The sequence below is a fragment of the Macaca fascicularis genome, chromosome 11 (genome assembly GCF_037993035.2).
Source record: "Macaca fascicularis isolate 582-1 chromosome 11, T2T-MFA8v1.1".
NCBI classification, from domain to species: Eukaryota; Metazoa; Chordata; class Mammalia; order Primates; family Cercopithecidae; genus Macaca; species Macaca fascicularis.
This window is the reverse complement of record NC_088385.1, coordinates 116,735,695-116,755,361: the sequence shown is the minus strand read 5'-3', so window position 1 is coordinate 116,755,361 and position 19,667 is coordinate 116,735,695. Positions and strand designations below refer to the sequence as shown.

At 48.2% G+C, this 19,667-nt stretch overlaps 1 protein-coding gene across 2 annotated transcripts in view; it reads left to right on the top strand.

Annotated features, from left to right (window-relative positions):
• The first annotated feature begins 1,271 nt into the window (after nt 1-1,271).
• The window catches only part of GLTP (glycolipid transfer protein), a 31,191-nt gene continuing 12,795 nt past the window's right edge, over nt 1,272-19,667 (top strand). For both annotated transcript variants that reach the window (XM_015444416.3, XM_005595208.5), the window contains exon 1: nt 1,272-1,541. In XM_015444416.3, the coding sequence (XP_015299902.1) occupies nt 1,439-1,541 (103 nt within the window). In that variant the 5' untranslated portion in view covers nt 1,272-1,438. The remainder of the gene's footprint in view (nt 1,542-19,667) is intronic.

The following is a 19,667-nucleotide window of genomic DNA, read 5'->3' as shown; positions in this document are numbered from 1 at the left end:
GGATTGTGGCTGAGATGACTTGTGATTCAAGGTGTGAGAAGCTGGACCCTGGGCTGTTGGAGAGACCTGAGGTTTGGGAAACAAGTGCCCAGTCAGGTTGTGGTTGAATTGGTATAAACTGGGCTGGCTCCAACTGTTACCGGTAGAAGGTGTCCAGGTACTTGGCATCTTGGATGAAACGCACAAACAAAGCAAGGAAAGCAAAAGCAAGGATTTATTGAGAATGAAAATTCACCCCACAGTGTGGGAACGGGCCTGAACGTAGAGGCTCAAGAGCCCCGCTTACAGAATTTTCTGGGGTTTCAATACTCTCCCATTGGTTACTTGGTGAATATTCTATGTAAATGAAGAGAATGAACTGAAGTTAAGAGTTATTTACTCAGAATGTGCCCTATTGCAAATGGAGAGGATGTTACTTGGTGTGTGATCTATGTAAAGGGAGAGGATGAATGTGAAGTTACAAAGTATAAATGGAGAGGATGTTTCTTGGAGTGTGTGGTCTGTGTAAATGGAGAGGATGAATGTGAAGTTACAAAGTGTAAAGGGCGTGAATGGAGAGGATGAAATGAAGTTGCAAAGCCATTCACATTCCTGTCATTGCTGAGGTGCTTTCATTTGATTTAGGTCTACAAGTCAGCGTGGATCGGCCTTATGTTCCCTGCCTCCAGGCCCTGTTCTTCTGCCTCACAATAGATAACATCAGACTGTTGAGGGCAGACTGGACCCCAGATTTCGGGAAGCAGGAGTCGTCCAGCAGGGCAGTGGCTGAGTTAGGTTGTGACTTCAGCAGTGTTTAACAGGTATAAGATCATTGAAGACGAAGAATTAAGCAATCGAGCGTCCCCGTCGGTTGTAGCAAAAGAGAACCGTGACCAACAGGAAAGCAGTGTCCACCCAGGTCATTTGCGGTTATTGGGGGACAATTTTGGGGGAAACGGGGGTCCTGGGGAGCGTTGGCTGGGTGGGGCTGTAACCCGAGCTGGTGGGCGGGTTGTGAGCTGTGACCTGGCCCGAGCCGGCCCGCCCGGGTCGGGGGGGGGGGCCAATCTGGGGACGGCAGGAGGCACACCTGGGGAAGACTCAACTGGGAGCGGCTCACTTGGGCCCTCAGGGACCCACGAACCTGCGCGCCTCCTCTGCGTCCCGCCCCCGGCCGGCCCCTCGGCCAATGGCGGCGCGGAGACCTCGGCGGCGGGCGCGGATTGGGAGCCGGCGAGCGGGGGCGGGGCGGTGCGCCTGGCAGTTTAGGCGCTCGGCCGGGGGGCAGCGCTGAGCGCTTGGGTACCAGGGCGCGGTGCGGGCGGAAGTGGTGACGCTGGCGTCCCCGGAACCTGCGGCGGGCGGCTGTGACGGCCCCGGCGCTGACGGCGGCGGCCCGCGGGGCGGCGTGGACGCCCGCGGCGCCGGCTGGGGCATCACCGCGGGCCTCGACCCCGAAATGGCGCTGCTGGCCGAACACCTGCTGAAACCGCTGCCCGCGGACAAGCAGATCGAGACCGGGCCCTTCCTCGAGGCGGTGTCCCACCTGCCACCCTTCTTCGGTGAGCCGGAATGGAGGGGGGAGGCGGCCCGCAGTCCCACACGCACCCGAATCCTTCCCCTTAGTATCCCCTAAACATCTCTGCCCTAGACATCCCCAAGTCCTGTTTCCCCAGTCACCCAAGAACCTCTTTACCTCCACTCACCCTAAAGTCTCCCTTTCCCGGACCACTCCCAAGTCCTCTCCCCTCCAAACATGTCACATCCTCCCTGTCCTCTCCAAATCCCCCCTCTCCCTAGACACCTCACAGTCCTCCATATCCCCCAAATGCCCCCTGATCATCCGTCCCCCCAACACCCCTTACTCTTCCATCTCCATCTCCCCTAGGCATTCTCTAATCCACCATCTCCCCCAAAGACTCCTGCCCCTTCTTCCCCAAAGTGCTTCTTTCATCCCTGGCGCTTTCTGATGGCTCTCAACTCCCTCACCTTACAATGAATCTCCCCATTTCATAAGCTTTCTCTTTAAACGCTTCCAGCCTCTCCCTCATGGGACCTACGAACCCTTCCTTCTTCCCTCAGAATTCCCCCATTCCAGATCAAAGACTCCCGTCTCCCCCTCCAAGGGTAGGAAGCCTGGTAAGGCGGGGACAGGAAGGGTGTTTTGAAGGTGGAATTGCAAAACTCCAGGGCCTCTTTCTAGGGGAAACCACCTTAAGTTTTTCCTCCTTTTAGGACGGGGATGAGGGTTGTGGGGGGAGCTGTTTTGTGAGGTGACATCAGACATACAGAGCTTGGCACCAATTCCTCCCTCAGTTTAGGCTCTGCAAGAGGAAGCCCCTCCCCTGTATGTCGTGCTGAAGTTCCTGGGCGCATTGGGAAGGCGGTCCACTTTCAGATCCTCTTTTCCCACTCCCTCAGCCTAGCCCAGCCCACCCAAGGCCCCGGATGGAAAATGGGAACCAGAAACCAGCACCACTGCCCCTGCCCGTTGCCTTTTGGGTCCCAGGTAAAGGGTGCAACCGGAGCCTCTATTCTCCTCCTTCATGTGGGCTCTGTCCTGGCCTGCTGATTCACTTGGTGGCCTTGCAGGAAGATACCAGCCCCCAGGGCAGAGTCCAGCTGAAACTCACAGACAGGAGACCTTAAGGCAGTCTGACTTAGTGGGCAATGAAGTTTGTTGGAGGTGGTAGTTCCCACAGTGTCCTGAGCTCTGGGATGGTTGTGGTTACCAGGAGTCTGTAGTTCCCTTCCTTCACCTCTTGAGCCTCAGTGTCCCCAGCTGTGAAACGGGGATGCTAATCTCCTAGGCCAGCTGTGAGGAGTAGATGAGGTGGTGTGTGTAAAGCACTGAGGCCATAGTGCCAAATAGGTCTTTGCTGTAGGGGGTGTGGTTATGAGTTCCTGAATCCAGTTTTGGTTCCTTGCTAGAGTGATTAATCAGTGTTTAAGGGAGTGCAAATTGTCTGGTGTGTATGATTCCAGACCTGGGTGAGCAATCTGAGATCGAGGGCTTGTTCTTTTACATCCACTCTGTGTCTTCGGTGCCCAGAACAGTGCCCGGCACATAGCAGATGCTCAGTCAATACTGCTGAATGCACAAAACTTTCTTATTATCAGTGTTACAGTCTTGAGATAATACTGACTGTCCAGGCAGGGACTTGGGAGCAAACCGGCCCTAGCATTGAAAAATTGTTTAATTTTGTGACTGAGTTGTTGTTGTTTTTTTTGCTTGCTTGTTTCCTCTTTGGTTCCAGGAATAGTTACAAGTCAGAGCCAGCTTGCTCTGGACAGGGATTCAGAATCCATTTGTCAGTGGTTCTCAACTGAGGGCAGTTTTGCCCCTGAGGGGACATCTGACAATGCCTGGAGGCATTTTTGTCACAACTGTGTTGGGGGATGGGACGTGGGGTGTCTTGTGGGTAGAGGCCAGGGAGCTGCTCAGCATCCTACAGTGCACAGGACAGTCCTGCCACAACAAAGAATGATCTAGCCCCAAACATCAGCAGTGTCAAAGGTGGAGAAACCCCAGGTTAAACTGTGGCTTTTTCTTCCCTTATTTTCAGTGAGGTTGCACATCCATTCTGTATTTGGGGGTATCATCATTTGATGAAATTATCTGGCTGGTTTTGGAGGAAAGAGGGAGGTGGCAAGCCAGAGCCAGCAGTCATCTGGTGCCAGGGCTAAAGAGCATCTCCTCCTCCCTTTCCTTGGTCTCAAAGGACCCTTGTCTTTGTTGCAATCCCTGTGCTGTGGGTGTCACATCTATTGACAGAAGTACCATTTACACAGAAGCCCCAGTGGGGTTGGTCCACAATGGGTTAACCACCACAGGGCCCTCTGCCCACCAGAGCTGTTTACTGTTCACCAGAGAGGCTAATTCTTAGGACTCTAAAGAAAAAAAAAAAGTGATAATTCATTTGAACCATTATTCTCTTCTGTGGGGGGAGGAGAATTGCTCCTGAGGGTTGAAGACTTAAGCTTTAGGAGGATTCTTCCACGAGTGACTTTTCTCTGGGACATCTGATCGAGATCATTTGTCAGCTGTGATGCAGGGGCTTTTTCTAGATCTTGGGAGCATCTGGTCACCTGGATGATCTGGGGGGTGTGTGTGTCTCTTGAATGGAGCTGCTCTGGGGTGAGGGACACCAGGAGTCTGAAACACCTTGCAGTGACAGTTTCCTCCAAGTCAGGGATTTTTCACCATGGCACTGCCAACAATGGGACTAGATGATTCTTTGTGGTGGTGGGGCTGTCCTGTGCATTGTAAGATGTTTAGCAGCATCCCTGGCCTCTACCTACCAGATGCCAGTAGCACCCCCTCCGCAAAAATATCCCCAGGGAGGCAAAATCACCTCTGAGAACCATAGCTCTAGATATAAATATGACTAAGAGCCAAAAGCTGTGTTTTAAAAAAGTATTTAATTCTGCAAGGAAGATCTGTCGATTGGAGGAAAACTGAGCAAATACAAATGATACATAAAAATCTCCCTGTCACTCACTGAGCACTTACTATGTGCTAAGTACTCTTTCCAGATTTGTTCACTTAATTGTCTGACAACATTTGAGGTGGAGTTTTAAAGAAATAATCTCTGCTGGGATTTCAGAATATTTTCCTTCTACATTTACATCCATCTTTTTTTTTTTTTTTTTGAGACTCTGTTGCTCAGACTGGAGTGCAGTGGCGTGATCTTGGCTCACTGCAAGCTCCGCCTCCCGGGTTCATGCCATTCTCCTGCCTCAGCCTCCCGAGTAGCTGGGACTATAGGCACCTGCCACCACGCCTAGTTAATTTTTTTGTATTTTTAGTAGAGACGGGGTTTCACTGTGTTAGCCAGGATGGTCTGGATCTCGTGACCTCATGATCCGCCCGCCTTGGCCTCCCAAAGTGCCGGGATTACAGGCGTGAGCCACCGCGCCCGACCCTCTACATCCATCTTTTTGGGGGAAAAAAAGTATGGGCTGGTGCGGTGGCTCACGCCTGTAATCCCAGCACTTTGGGAGGCTGAGGTGGGCGAATCTCTTGAGGTCAGGAGTTTGAGACCAGCGTGGGCAACATGATGAAACCCTGTCTCTACCAGAAGTACAGAAAATTAGCTGGGTGTTGAGGTGAACACCTATAGTTCCAGCTACGTGGGAGGCTGAGGTGGGAAGATCACTTGAGCTTGGGATGCCGAAGTTGCAGTGAGCTGAGATTGTGCCACTACACTCCAGCCTGGGTGACAGAGCAAGACCCTGTCTCAAAAAAAAAGAAAATCTACATAAAGCCTAATTATCGGTTATTACTGGTTGACTGAGTGAGACCCTGTCTCAAATAAATAAACAAATAAAGTAAACAAACAAGTATAATCTGCTTTTTTCTATCCAACAATATAGCATGACCATCTTTTTATGTCAATCCTCTGTCTTTCCTTTTCTTTCCTCCTTTTCCTTCCTTCCTCTTCCTTTCCTTTCTTTCCTTCTTTCTTTTCTTCCTTTCTTCCCTCCCTCTTTCTTTCCTTCCTTCCTTTCCTTCCTTCCTTCCTTCCTTCCTTCCTTCCTTCCTTCCTTCTCTTTCTTTCTTTCTTTCTTTCTTTCTTTCTTTCTTTCTTTCTTTCTTTCTTTCTTTCTTTCTTTCCTTTCTTTCTTCCTTCTCTCTCTCTCTTTCTCTTTTTTTCTCTCTCTCTCTTTCTCTCTCTCTCTTTCTTTCTTTCTTTCTTTCTTTCTTTCTTTCTTTCTTTCTTTCTTTCTTTCTTTCTTTCTTTCTTTCTTTCTTTCTTTCTTTCTTTCTTTTCTTTCTTTTCTTTCTCTTGCTTTCCTTTGTCACCCAGGCTAGAGTGGTGCAGTGATGTGAACTCCTGAGCTCAAGCAATCTTCCCACTTCAGCTCCCTGAGCAGCTAGAACTACAGGCATGTGCCACCATGCTTAGCTAATTTTTTTAATTTTTATTTTTGTAGAGACAGGGATCTTATTATGTTGCTCAGGCTGGAGTGCAGTGGCATGATCTCGACTCACAGCAACTTCCACCTCCTGGGTTCAAGTGATCCTCATGCCTCGGCCTCCCAAGTACCTGGGATTATAGGCGCATGACTCTATGCCCAGCTAATTTCTGTATTTTTAGTAGAGACGGGATTTTACCACTTTGGCCAGACTGTTCTTGAACTCCTGACCTCAAGTGATCCGTCCACCTCAGCCTCCCAAAGTGCTGGGATTACAGGTGTGAGCCACTGCACCCAGCCAATTGTATTGTTTCAATGCGGTATAATGTATTAAACCAATCCCCTACTGCTGGACATTCACATTGCTTCTTATGTCAGGCTCTGGTAGACAGTGCTGCAGTGAACATCCTTGTATACACTTCTGTGTACACTCCTTTGGTTATTTCTCATTTTTGGAAGTGAAACTGCAGAGCTGAAGAGTGCTTTAACCTGTTAGAGTAGCCACATTTCTTAAACCTTTGTTAGGTGTTGTTTGTGACAGCATTAGTTGGGCTTGCTTCAGTGTGCGTTGGCAGTGGGCCAGCCTCCTGCCTGCCTGGCTTAGAGGATCCATATCTTGGGCCTGCCCTTCCTCCTTATCTCTAATTGGAATCTCCCAAGTTGTACAGGTTTTACTACATCCACTTAGAGGCCAGCCCTTTGTTTATCTTCTCTCTGTACCTTGACCCAGTAATCAGATCTTTCCTGACCGATCAGTTTGCAAGACTGACTTTTGGGAGGGCTCCTTCTCATTTTGAAGGTCAATTTTGTGGCTGTTCTAAAGCATTAACAATGGGAGGGCAGGGGCATGGAGACTTAGGTAACATCTAGTTCTTGACACTCCCTGTCTAGAAGCCTGTGTGGTTCCCTATCATCCCAGCTTGGAACCTGTGCTTCAGCCTTTGTGAATGGTTTCCAGCCCCACACGTGCCACTATTGTCATACTCTTGCCTCCAGAGCTTCCCCACATTAGCCCCTCTGCCTGGTGGACCACTCTGCTCTTCAGCCCACCTCCCTCCTTTTGCCTGTCTAGGTTCTACTAATTCTTAAGGAGTCACATTATCCAGAACATCTCTCCTGACCCTCTTAGACGCCCATAGACTGTATCATATTCTGTGAATTTGAGTTATTTCAGTGCGTTGCGCTCGGTGCTAGTACTATTCGCTGAATGACTGCTTTTCATTCCATTCTCATTCTTCTGGGTTCTTGTTGAAGATGCTGGGCCCTTTTCTCTTTTTCCAAATTAAAATACATGACTAGGCCGGGCACAGTGGCTCATGCCTGTAATCCCAGCACTTTGGGAGGCTGAGGCAGGTGGATCACCTGAGGTTGGGAGTTGGAAACCAGCCTGGCCAACATGGAGAAACCCCGTCTCTACTAAAATTACAAAAAAAAAATTGACCAGGCATGGTAGCATGCACCTGTAATCCCAACTACTCGGGAGGCTGAGGCAGAAGAATCCCTTGAACCTGGAAGGTGAAGCTTGCGGTGAGCTGAGATTGCACCACTGCACTCCAGCCTGGGCAACAGAGTGAGACTCCGTCTCAAAATAAATAAACTAAACTAAAATAAGATACATGACTAAATTAAAATACATAACCCCCTTTATAGCCTGTATTTGTGGCAGACATCATCAATCGATCATGATGCTCTTTTCCCCTTTGAGCCTAAACATAGCCTCGGCATCTTTCTTAACACAGCCACTCCAGGTCAGTTAGAGTGGTGCGTGAGATGATACCTGTTTGCTCTCACTGTTTAGGGAGAGACTAGAGATGGAAGAGCTGAAGGTCATGATTTCCACCTCTCAGTTCTTGAGATCCAAATTCTGGGGTTGATTTTTCTTCATGCCTCTTACCTTAATTAAATGGATGTCTGTGGAATCTGGCCTTCTAGGCATCTGGCACTCATTAAATAGTCCTGGAGTGAACCCAGAAAGAGTGGTTTTCCATCACTTTTGGTCCAGTGCTTGTTCCATTTTGGGGAAGTGGAGCAGTGGCAGCCTAGAATCAGAGATTTCTCTTGTTTTACAGCCAAAGAAACCGAGGCCAGAGAGGTTAGGTGACTTGCTCAGGGTCACACAGCCAGTGAGTGACCAGTAAAGCCAGACTAGAACTCAAGCCTCTGGACTCCTTATGTGGTGCTCTTGCTGTCATGCCTGCTGTCCTGGCTTTCTCTCTGGTAAAGGACAGGACCCCCAGTGGAGCCAGCCTGGTTGGGTACTTGAGGAAATCCAGTGGTTCTGCTGGCACCATGGTGACTTGTTCACATGACAGGTGGCATGGGTGCCACAGACCAGACATGCAGGTTTGCTCTGAGGTGTGTAATGCTTAAACAGCCTGCCAAGCTGGTCTGTAACTCCTATTTGAATGTAAATTAGAAAATGACTGGGGTGTTGAAATCATCTTGTGGGAAAAGCCCCAAACAAGTTGGCTGGTTGTGTGTGTGTGTGTGTGTGTGTGTGTGTGTGTGTGTGTGTGTTTTGTTTAAGAGACAAGGTCTTGCTGTATCGCCCAGACTGGCATGCAGTGGGGTGATCACAGCTCACTGCAGCCTCCAGCTCCTGGGCTCAAGTGATCCTCCTGCCTCAGCCTCCTGAGTCGTTGGGATTATAGGCGTGTGCCACGGCGCTCAACTCTTGCTTTTTTTTTTTTTTTTTTGAGACAGAGTCTTGCTCTATTGCCCAGGCTGGAGTGCAGTGGCATGATCTCAGCTCACTGAAACCTCTGCCTCCTGGGTTCAAGTGATTCTCCTGGCTCAGCCTCCCCAGTAGCTGGTATTACAGATGCGCACCACCATGCCCAGCTAATTTTTTGTATTTTCACTAGAGATGGGGTTTCACTGTGCTAGCCAGGCTGGTCTTGAACTCCTGACCTCAGGTTCCGCCCACGTCAGCCTCCCAAAATGCTGGGATTACAGGCGTGAGCCACCGCGCCCGGCCTCAGCTCTGGCTTTTTCCATCTGGGACATCAGGCTAACTGGGAACCAGCCCCACCTGAACCCCTTGATCTGTGAGTTAGAAGCTCCCCCACTGCAACAAGCATCCTCTGAGATTTGGGACCACCTACCACAGCCTTGCAATGTTTTCTGCTTTGTTTTAAATTTTAAGTTAATGCTAATACCTGTTTATTTTTTGGTTTTGTATAGAGCGGGGGTGTCCAATCTTTTGGATTCCCAGGGCCACATTGGAAGAATTGTCTTGGGCGACACATAAAATACACTAACGCTAACGATAGCTGACGAGCTAAAAAAAACAAACAAACTCAAATCTCATAATGTTTTAAGAAAGTTTCTGAATTTGTGTTGGGCCACATTCAAAGGGGTCCTGGGCCACATGCAGTCCACAGTCTGCGGTCTGCGGGTTGGACAAGCTTGGTGTAGAATATCTCAAGAAAGACAAGAAACTGTATTAACCCTCCTAATAAGCAGGTGAGTTATCATTTGGATTGACTGTTGAGAGCTGGATTCTGAGGAATGGGATTTCAGTTGTGTGCCTGGGATAGACCCTGAGAAGATGAAACAAATAATGTCTTGTTGGAGGAAGCACCCAGAGAGACACTTTCTGCAATGGCTGTTACAATTTTGAAACTGCTGGCAGACTTCGGAGATGCATTTGCAAGTAGTAAGTGAGGCTTTCTTGGCCTTCAGGAGCACCTGCTGTGTGCTAGTACCATGCTGGCGGGGCCCACTCTTGATCCCACCTGGCCAGAGAACAATCTGGAAGGAGGGCTGTCGAGGGCCCCGTTGTGTTTTTCTGTCCATGTGCGTAACAGCCCATGAGTTGGCTGTTTTTGAGGCTCAGAGGAGAGAAGTCACTTTGAGTCTGATTCTCTTCCTCTGACATCCATGCCCTGAACACCGTGTACGGATGAGTGGAAGGAAACATGGCGATTGGCATCTGGCTGAGCCAGCCTGAGCTTGAGAGGCCCTGAGGTGGCTTCCTTTTGGCAGCTCCGTTTCCCACCAGCTGTGTGGCAAAAGGCCCACTTCCTAAAGGTCTAGGGCTGTCCGTCCTACCTGTGGAAAGATGTGGTGGCTCCAGGCAGGAGCACCAAAATCAATGCCTGACTTGGTGAATGACTGCTAGGGCACAGAGCCAGCTGCATGGCTGCTTAAGTCTGACAGTTGCTCCGGCAGCCTCCTTTATAATGTCCAAAGGCCAGAGTACATACAGACCAGTGGCACCCACCCACCCTGTCCTGGGATGGTGGTGATTAGATCTTTGTGTTCAGAAAAATCTGGCCCTTGAGGTCAGAGCCTGAGGTCTGGCCTCTCTGCTGCCGGAAGGAAGAGGATCGAGTAGGAGGGGAGAGACTACAGTTGCTTGCTAACTCATCTAGCCCCTCCTCTGCTGCACAGGGATGCTTGGAGGGATAGCCCTCCACTGTGAATCCCTTAGGGCAGAAGTCAGGCCCTCCCAGGACCTACCAATGGGCTTCTGCATCATGGGCGCCCAGCCTATATCCACGTGAAAAGGAATGGGAGGAATTAGTGACAAAGGGCTTTATAAAATATAACATATGACTGTGATCATAGCTAGCGTCATCTCTATTTTGACTGGCTCCTAGGATCAAGCATTCAATTAGACAGTAACTCATTTCTAATCCTCATGATGAACTTAGGAGGAATTTGGCACCATTTTCCAGAAGAGGAAACCGATGTTCAGAGAGATGTCCACAGGACTTTGCAGCAGGTCTAGCGCTGTAACAGGGGAGACCAACATCACATCAGGAAACAGGAAGATGTTGGAAGTCCTTTTTAGGGCAGAAATGTCCCTTGTAGGGGAGGAGGGGAATTGATAGGAAGTTCCCGGCTGGCATGACAGTGTGATTATTTCAATGAGCTTCTTAGAATGGAAATATTGCGGCCAGACGCGGTGGCTCATGCCTGTAATCCCAGCACTTTGGGAGGCCAAGGCAGGCAGATCATGAGGTCAGGAGTTTGAGACCGGCCTGGCCAACATGGTGAAACCCTGTCTCTACTCAAAATACAAAAAAAATTAGCCAGGTGTGATGGCGCAAGCCTGTAATCCCAGCTACTCGGAAGGCTGAGGCAGGAGAATCGCTTGACCCAGGAGGCTGAGGTTGCAGTGAGCCGAGATCACGCCACTGTACTCCAGCCTGGGATAGAGCAAGACTCTGTCTCAGGAAAAAAAAAAAAAAAAGAAAAAGAAGAATGGAAATGTTGGGTCCTAGTCTTAGGTTTCATTGTTTCGGTAAAAACCTGCCAGAATGAATGTTAACTCCTTTTGTTACATACTTATGGTGGTACTTGTATGGAGGCCTTTTTTGTGGTTCTTGTTAGAGCGTTAACGGTGTCTGAGCTTTTCAAAGTCATTGCAGTGGATCAGCCCTCTCTAGGGTCTTCTAGAAGCCTCTGCTTTCCACCCTGGCAGTTAGGCAGTTGACTCACACTTCCCTGTGTTCAGAAATGATTCATGTTCTGCCTTGCTGTTCCTCCAAGTTCCTTACTTCACTCCCTTCTGAGATCTCTGTCTTAATGGTCTGGAATACATTTGAAGTCATTATTTTATGATGGGGAGATTTCTGCTAATTTTACCCCTAACAATAAATCAATGAGTCAATAATTCTTTTTCTCCCTCCTGCCTTCCTTCCTCTCCTTCTGTTTTGATTTCTTAATCATTGGAATAATTGTTTTCTGGATTTTCTCTCTAAAGAAAAGCTTTGTCTTTTGGGAAAGGTGATGATGATATAATTTATAATAATAAGCATAAATGATAATACTTTCTTTTTCTTTTCTTTTCCTTTTTTTTTTTTGACATGGAGTCTTGCTCTGTTGCCAAGGCTGGAGTGCAGTGGCGTGATCTCAGCTCACTGCAACCTCCACCCTCCCCCCAGGTTCAAGCAATTCTCTTACCTCAGCCTCCCAAGTAGCTGGGATTATAGGCGCACACCACCACACCCAGTTAATTTTTGTATTTTTAGTAGAGATGGGGTTTCACCATGTTGGCCAGGCTGGTCTTGAACTCTTGACCTCAGGTAATTCGTCTGCCACTGCCTCCCAAAGGGCTGGGATTACAGGCATGAGCCACCGTACCCAGCCTAATACCTTCTTTTCACTGAGCACTTACTAGGTACCAGAAACTGTGCTTAGGCCTTTATTTATACAACTTTATTTAAGCGTCACAGCAACGCTTTGAAGAGGAGCCCATTATGAGCCTCATTTTAAAAATGAGGAAACTTTCCGGGTGTGATGGCTGACGCCTGTAACTCCAGCACTTTGGGAGGCCCAGGCAGGCAGATCTCTTGAAGTTAGGAGTTTGAGACCAACCTGGCCAACATGGCAAAACCTTGTCTCTACTAAAAATACAAAAATTAGCAGGCATGGTGGCGGGCGCCTCTAATCCTAGCTGCTTGGGAGACTGAGGCAGGAGAATGGCGTGAACCTGGGAGGCGGAGGTTGCAGTGAGCCAAGATCACAGCATTGCACTCCAGCCTAGGCGAGAGAGTGAGAGTCTCAAAAAAAAAAAAAAAAAAAAAAGGACAAATAATTTTCCCAGCTGAGTGTAGTGGCTCATGCCTGTAATCCCAACACTTTGGGAGGCCGAGGCAGGTGGATCATGAGGTCAGGAGATCAAGACCATCCTGGCCAACATGGTAAAACCCTGTCTCTACTAAAATACAAAAAAAAAAAAAAAAAAAATTATCTGGGCGTGGTAGTGCGTGTCTGTAGTCTCAGCTACTCAGGAGGCTGAGGCTGAGGAATCGCTTGAACCCGGGAGGTGGAGGTTGCAGTGAGCCGAGATCTCACCACTGCATTGTAGCCTGGCAACAGAACAAGACTCTGTCTCCAAAAAAAAAAAAAAAAAAGCATTTTCCCAACTGCATCATTGTTAGTTCAACACTGTTTTTTCCTGAACGGGGGCAATTATGGGACAAATAGTTGGCATGTTATGAGGGTAAGTTTGTCTTTCTGTCTTTTTTTTTTTTTTTTTTTTTTTGAGGTAGTCTCGCTCTGTCGCCCAGGCTGGAGTGCAGTGGTGCAATCAATCTCGGCTCTCTGCAATCTCCACCTCCTGGGTTCAAGTGATTCTCCTGCCTCAGCCTCCTGAGAAGCTTGGATTACAGACGCGCACCATCATGCCCGACTCATTTTTGTATTTTTAGTAGAGATGGGTTTACACTATGTTAGCCAGGCTGGTTTTGAACTCCTGGCCTCAAGTGATCCACCAGACTTGGCCTCCCAAAGTGCTGGGATTACAGGCATAAGCCACTGCGCCTGGCCCGGGGATGAAGTTTTTAAAGCAGTATTTTGAATTGTTTTGTAAACATTCTTTCCTCTTTAGATAGTAGACTCAGAGTAGGAACCCGTTTTAGGAATGTAGGTAATCTCAAGGCTCGTATCCTTAAAAATAGGCCTTATTGTAAACTGAGCCATGACAACCCGCACCCCCAGATAAATAAATGATTCATCTCCATCAGCTGTAATTTGAGTGTCTTCCATTATGATCCTTGTAACCCAGGACCTATAAAGTTAATCTGCCTCATATGTTTAACAACTGAACTTTATTATTCAGCTATGAAAAAAAACATTGAATTTACAATAGAACCTCCCCACACCAGGCTTGTAGCATCACGACATGGGCATCCTGTTCTTCCTTTCTGGAAATAACTGTTTATGAATTGGGTTAGGTGTGTTCTGTCCTGAATCACACAGGCTGAAAGTGAAGCAAGCTGTGCATGTTAAAGAGTGCTTTTTTGTTCCTGAACATTGTTCCTGAGATGAAATGAGAGGGTGGGCCAGGGCAGGGCAATTTGGTCACCTCGTTACTCAACATCAGGAACATCCCGTGTCGAAAGAGATGGCTGTTTGAAGAGGCAGGCATGGAGAGGCAGCTTGCATGGAAATTTCCAGATATATGCTGTGGTCTTGCTAAGAGCATAATGGCCAGTACTGTCCAACTCTCTTGAGGCCAGAAAAAGAGGAAATGAGGTTGGGCGCAGTGGCTTCTGCCTGTAATCCCAGTGCTTTGGGAGGCCAAGGCGGGAGGATCACTTGTGGCCAGGAGTTCAAGACCAGCCTGGGCAACAAAGTGAGACCCCATCTCTACAAAAAATTAAAAACAAAAAATTAGCTGGGCGTGGTGACATATGTCTGTAGTCTCAGCTACTCCAGAGGCTGAGGCTGGAGGATCACTTGAGCCTGGGAGGTCAAAACTGCAGTGAGGCCGGGCGTGGTGGCTCACGCCTGTAATCCCAGCACTTCGGGAGGCCGAGGTGGGCAGATCATGAGGTCAGGAGATCGAGACCATCCTGGCTAACATGGTGAAACCCCATTTCTACTAAAAATACAAAAAATTAGCCGGGCGTGGTGGCGGGCACCTGTAGTCCCAACTACTCGGGAGTCTGAGGCAGGAGAATGATGTGAACCCAGGAGGCAGAGCTTGCAGTGAGCCAAGATCGCGCCGCTGCACTCTAGCCTGGGTGACAGAGCGAGACTCCGTCTCAAAAAGAAAAAGAAAAAAGCTGCAGTGAGCTGTGATTGTGCCACTATACTGCAGCCTGGGTGACACAATGAGACCCCATCTCAAAAAAAAAAAAAAAAAAGAAATTAGTGTGATTCTGCTGTGTAGCATATGGTCACTGCTGGCTTATAGGGAATTCTGCTTTCTGGGCAATGTCACCCGTCTGAACTGTGGCAGAGACCCAGGCAAGAGGCCCCAGATAGCCCTTGTCTAGTCAGAGTTGTCCCAAAGGCCATGCATGAAACCCCTCCTTGGTGCCTGCCTCCTCTTTGCAGGAGATTCTGATTCTGTTGGCTATTTGGTTTTTAAGTATCTAAAAGACTTTGGCTGGGCACGGTGACTCACGCCTGTAATCCCAACACTTTGGGAAGCTGAGGTGGGTGGATCGTTTGAGCTCAGGAATTTGAGACCACCCTGGGCAACATGGTGAAATCCTGTCTCTACTAAAATACAAAAATTTAGCCTGACATGGTGATGTGCGCCTGTAGTCCCAGCTACTTGGGAGGCTGAGGCAGGAGAATTGCTTGAGCTCGGGAGGCGGAGGTTGCAGTGAGCTGAGATTGCTCCACTGTACTCTAGCTTGGGCTACAGAGTGAGACTCTGTCTCAAAAAAAATAAAAAATAAATAATTGAAGCACTGCAGGAAGAAGTAGCTGTCAACCACCAACAGGAGTTTAAAAAAAATACACAAAGTTGGCCAGGTACAGTAGCTCATGCCTGTAATCCTAGCACTTTGGGAGGCTGAGACTGGAGGATTGCTTGAGCCCAGAAGTTCAAGACCAGCCTGGGCAATGGTGTAGTGAGTCCCAGTCTCTACAAAAAGTAAAAAAAAAAAAAAAAAAAAAATTAGCCCAGCATGGTGGTGCACACCTGTAGTCCCAACTACTCTGGAGGCTGAGGTGGGAGGATTGCTTGAGCCCAGGAGTTCCAGGCTACAATGAGCCATGATTGTGCCACTGCATTCCAGCCTGGGCAACACAGTGATACCCTGTCTCAAAAAAAAAAAAAAAAAAAGATATACAAAGCTGTCCAGTTGTCCTAAAAGCCTGAAGGCACACCATCTAGAGTCATTTAGTGATGGTTTGAGGGGACCAGTGACATTTCTGGGCCACATCTTTATCATAACTCATATTTTTGATGATGGCCCTGTTTAGAAAGCTACAAATGGCTTCCACTATGAAAGCAGTGACATTTGTGTTACATTTTGATGAGCTCCATCCAGGATGGCTGAGCTACAATACCGATGGTGTATTTGTATTTGAGAGCCAGGCACAGGGGTGCACAGCTGTAGTCCAAGGTACTCAAGAAGCTGAGGCAGGAAGATCACTTGAGCCCAGGAGTTCTTGGCTGTAGTGTGCTACACTGATTGGGTGTCTGCACTAAGTTTGGCATCAATATGGTGACCTCCTGGCAAAGGGGACCACCAGGTTGCTTAAAGAGGTGTGAACTGGCCCAGGTTGGAAACAGCAGGTCAAAATTCCCATGCTGATCAGTAGAGGGATGGCACCTGTGAATAGCCACCGCACTCCAGCCTGGGCAATATAGCAAGACTCTTAAAAAAAATGGTAGATGGAAAATATTTCACTGTTTTCATTTGTTTTATTATTGAGATTAAGCATTTTTTCATTTCTATTGTGAATTGCCCACTGTTCTATAGGGCTGTTGTTTTTTTCTTACTGATTTGTAAGAGCTCTTTACATATTAGGGATATCAGCCTTTTTTCTGTTACGCTTGTTACACAGACTCTTTACTGTCTGCCCCCAAGTTTTTTGGCTTTAGTTGGTGGTGGAATTTCTCCTCTCCCCCATATAGGAGGTTTCTGTTTTTTATAATTAGATTTATTGGTTTCTTTCCTTGTGCCTTGTGAGTTGAATAGCGTGCATTGGAAAAAGCCTTCTCCATTAAACAGAAGGGGCCATTTGCCAGCTGTTCCAGATAACCAAGGCTTTACTGTATTTGGAATCTGCTCATTCTAGTTGGGTCTGTGAAAGAAGATGGTGGGACCATATCTGATTTTTCTTTTTTTAAAGACAGCTTCAGGCCAGGCATGGCAGCTCACGCCTGTAATCCCAGCACTTTGAGGGGGCCAAGGCAGACAGATCGCTTGAGCCCAGGAGCTTGAGACTGGCTTGGGCAAAATAGTAAGACCCCGTCTCTATTTTTTTTTTTTTCAGACAGTCTCACACGTGATCTCAACTCACTGCAACCTCCACCTCCCAGGTGCAAGTGATTCTCTTCAGCCTCCCAAGTAGCTGGGATTACAGATTTGCACCACTACGCCCAGCTAATTTTTATATTTTTAGTACAGATGGGGTTTCACCATGTTGGGTCAGGCTGGTCTTGAACTCCGAACCTCAGGTGATCTGCCTGCCTGGGCCTCCCAAAGTGTTGGGATTACAGACGTAAGCCACCATGCTCGGCCTGACCCTGTCTCTATTTAAAAAAAATAAGAAGAAGAATAAGTAAAAAATGTTTAAAAAGACAGCTTCCTTTCTCCCTGGAGGTCATGAACTAGAAAACCCTCCAAGTCCCCTCCCTCCCTCCAGGTAGACAGGTTCTGGGTGGCATTTCAAAGAGCCTGTTTGCTGACAACAATAAAAAACAAACAAGTTTGGGGTAACTGCAAAACTGGTCAAACAAGAAGGGTAATTTGGGATTAGGGCTGCATTCTGTAGGAAACGGAAGGCTCGAGAGCCTGGTAGAAACATGTCATGCTCTATTCAGAGCAGGCGCAGGCTTGAATTTAAACTATTAGAGGCTGGGTGTGGTGGCGCACGCCTGTAATCCCAGCTTCTAGGGAGCTGAGGCAGGATAATCACTTGAACCCGGGAGGCGGAGGTTGCAGTGAGCCTAGATTGTGCCACTGCACTCCAGCCTGGGCGACAGAGTGAGACTCTGTCTCAAAATAAATAAATAAGTAAAATAAACTATTAGAAAAGCGACCACATGCTTGGGAATTAAAATCGTCTTCTGGTTTCCTATTTTCTCTGAGTTCACAGGACTTCAAAGAAACATTCTTTGAGTTCGAAGAATGGTAACATTCTAGACAGAAAGGTTAAGGGTGTAGTGGAAGCAGCTTTGGCTCTGGAATTGTGTCTTGGCACTCCCTGGAGTGTAACCTGGGCAAGTCATTTGGCTTTTCTGTGACTTGATGTCCTTGGACTGCACCAAAGGCAAACAGAAGCCTAGAGCCTTGAGTAGGTGATGTTGAAACAGGCTTCAGCCCAACTATATACAGAGCACTTCCTGTTTGCACAGCACCTCTGGGCTGTAGAAACCGAAGGGCCAGAACCTGGAGTGGTTAAGTCACTTGGCCAAACTCACACCAGAGCTGAGATTCAAACCTAGGACTGTGGATGCCACTGCTTCAGTGCCACTGCCCAGGTTGATGCCCCTGCTAATCGCAGGCAGCCCACCTCCAGATACTTCCAGACCCACTTCAGCGCGCATGTTTACATAACGCAGAGATGCATGCAGAGCTCCCTTTCCTGCCAGTGACTCCCTGTGGGTAGAGCGTGGAAGTGGAGTCTGGGGTGGCGTTCCCTGCCTCGCCTCCCCTCTCTTCTGCTAGGCTCCCAGCCCCAGAAGTGCATTTGGGGCATCACATTCCTCCCTTACTGTTGAGCAGGAGCTCTGGCCCTGTGCGGTGGCCCCACACACAATAACAGCTGCTGTTGGGGCCCAGCTCCTGCTGACCATGGCGGCCTCGTGACCCTTGTAGCGCATGGTCAGGAGAACACAAAACAAAAAGCCTTTCTCCCTGCCACCAGGGCAGGGCCCCTCAGAACTGCGAAAGGATGCTGCATAACATTTTTCTGCGTCTCTGAAATGCATGTTGAATGACCTGAGTCATTGAGAAAAGCTAATAAGCCACCCATGGTCGATGGTGATCTGTCATCAAGCCCTGCCATCATCTCTTCTTCACTGGAAGGCTTTGGTTGAAAACCAGCCAATGGCAGTAAAAACAATCATGGTCAGTGCTTTGAGCCCTCACTTTGCACGTGTGACACCTCTTTCTCACAGCAGCCCTGCAGAGGAACATCTTAGAAGGATTTCCATTTTATAAGCAGGGGAACTGAGGCCCAAGTCCCTTCACATATCCTCTGCCATCTGGGTTGGATAGGTACTTAAAACCAGTGTGTTGGGTCAGTCTGAACCATAGGAGGGTGCAGAGATGGAGAGCCTGGCAGGGAAATACACTGACAGATTCTACATTTCCCACAGTCCATTCATTCACTCATTCATTCCACAGATGTCATACAAGTACCGACTGGGGTCAGGCACCTGCTGGGTGCTGGGGGCGTAGCAGGGAACCTGGTCCCTGCCCTCTTCAGAGCTCAAGTCTGGTGGCAAGACTGTTGGTTTAAAAAACAAAGGTGTAACACACGTGACTATCATCACTGTAACGGTGAAACAGACTTGGAAAAAAAAAGTAGAAAAACAAATAAATAGGATTTTATGAGCAGAAAAAAACCCTGACACTAGTTTTTTCAGCATTTTTTTTTTTTTTTTTTTTTTTTTTTTTTGAGACGGAGTCTCGCGCTGTCACCCAGGCTGGGGTGCAGTGGCCGGATCTCAGCTCACTGCAAGCTCCGCCTCCCGGGTTCACGCCATTCTCCTGCCTCCGCCTCCCGAGTAGCTGGGACTACAGGCGTCCGCCACCTCGGCCGGCTAGTTTTTTGTATTTTTTAGTAGAGACGGGGTTTCACCGTGTTAGCCAGGATGGTCTCGATCTCCTGACCTCGTGATCCACCCGTCTCGGCCTCCCAAAGTGCTGGGATTACAGGCTTGAGCCACCGCGCCCGGCCTTTTTCAGCATTTTCTATGAGAAAATCCAAACGTGGCAAAGTTGAAAGAATTTTACAGTAAATAGTACTCGTACATCTATCACCTAGATGTTACCATTAATATTTTACTGTGCCTATCTATCCATATCTCTGTCCATCCGTCCATCAGTCTAATGTAAGCCTTTGTACATTATGCATTTTTATTTTTCATTTATTTATTTTTTTGAGATGGAATTTCACTCTTGTTGCCCAGGCTGGAGTGCAGTGGCACAATCTCAGCTCACTGCAACCTCTGCCTCCTGGGTTCAAGTGATTCTTCTGCCCCAGCGTCCCAAGTAGCTGGGATTACAGGTGCGCGCCACCATGCCTGGCTAATTTTTGTATTTTTAGTAGAGACGGGGTTTCACCATGTTGGTCAGGCTGGTCTTGAACTCCTGACCTCAGGTGATCCACCCGCCTCG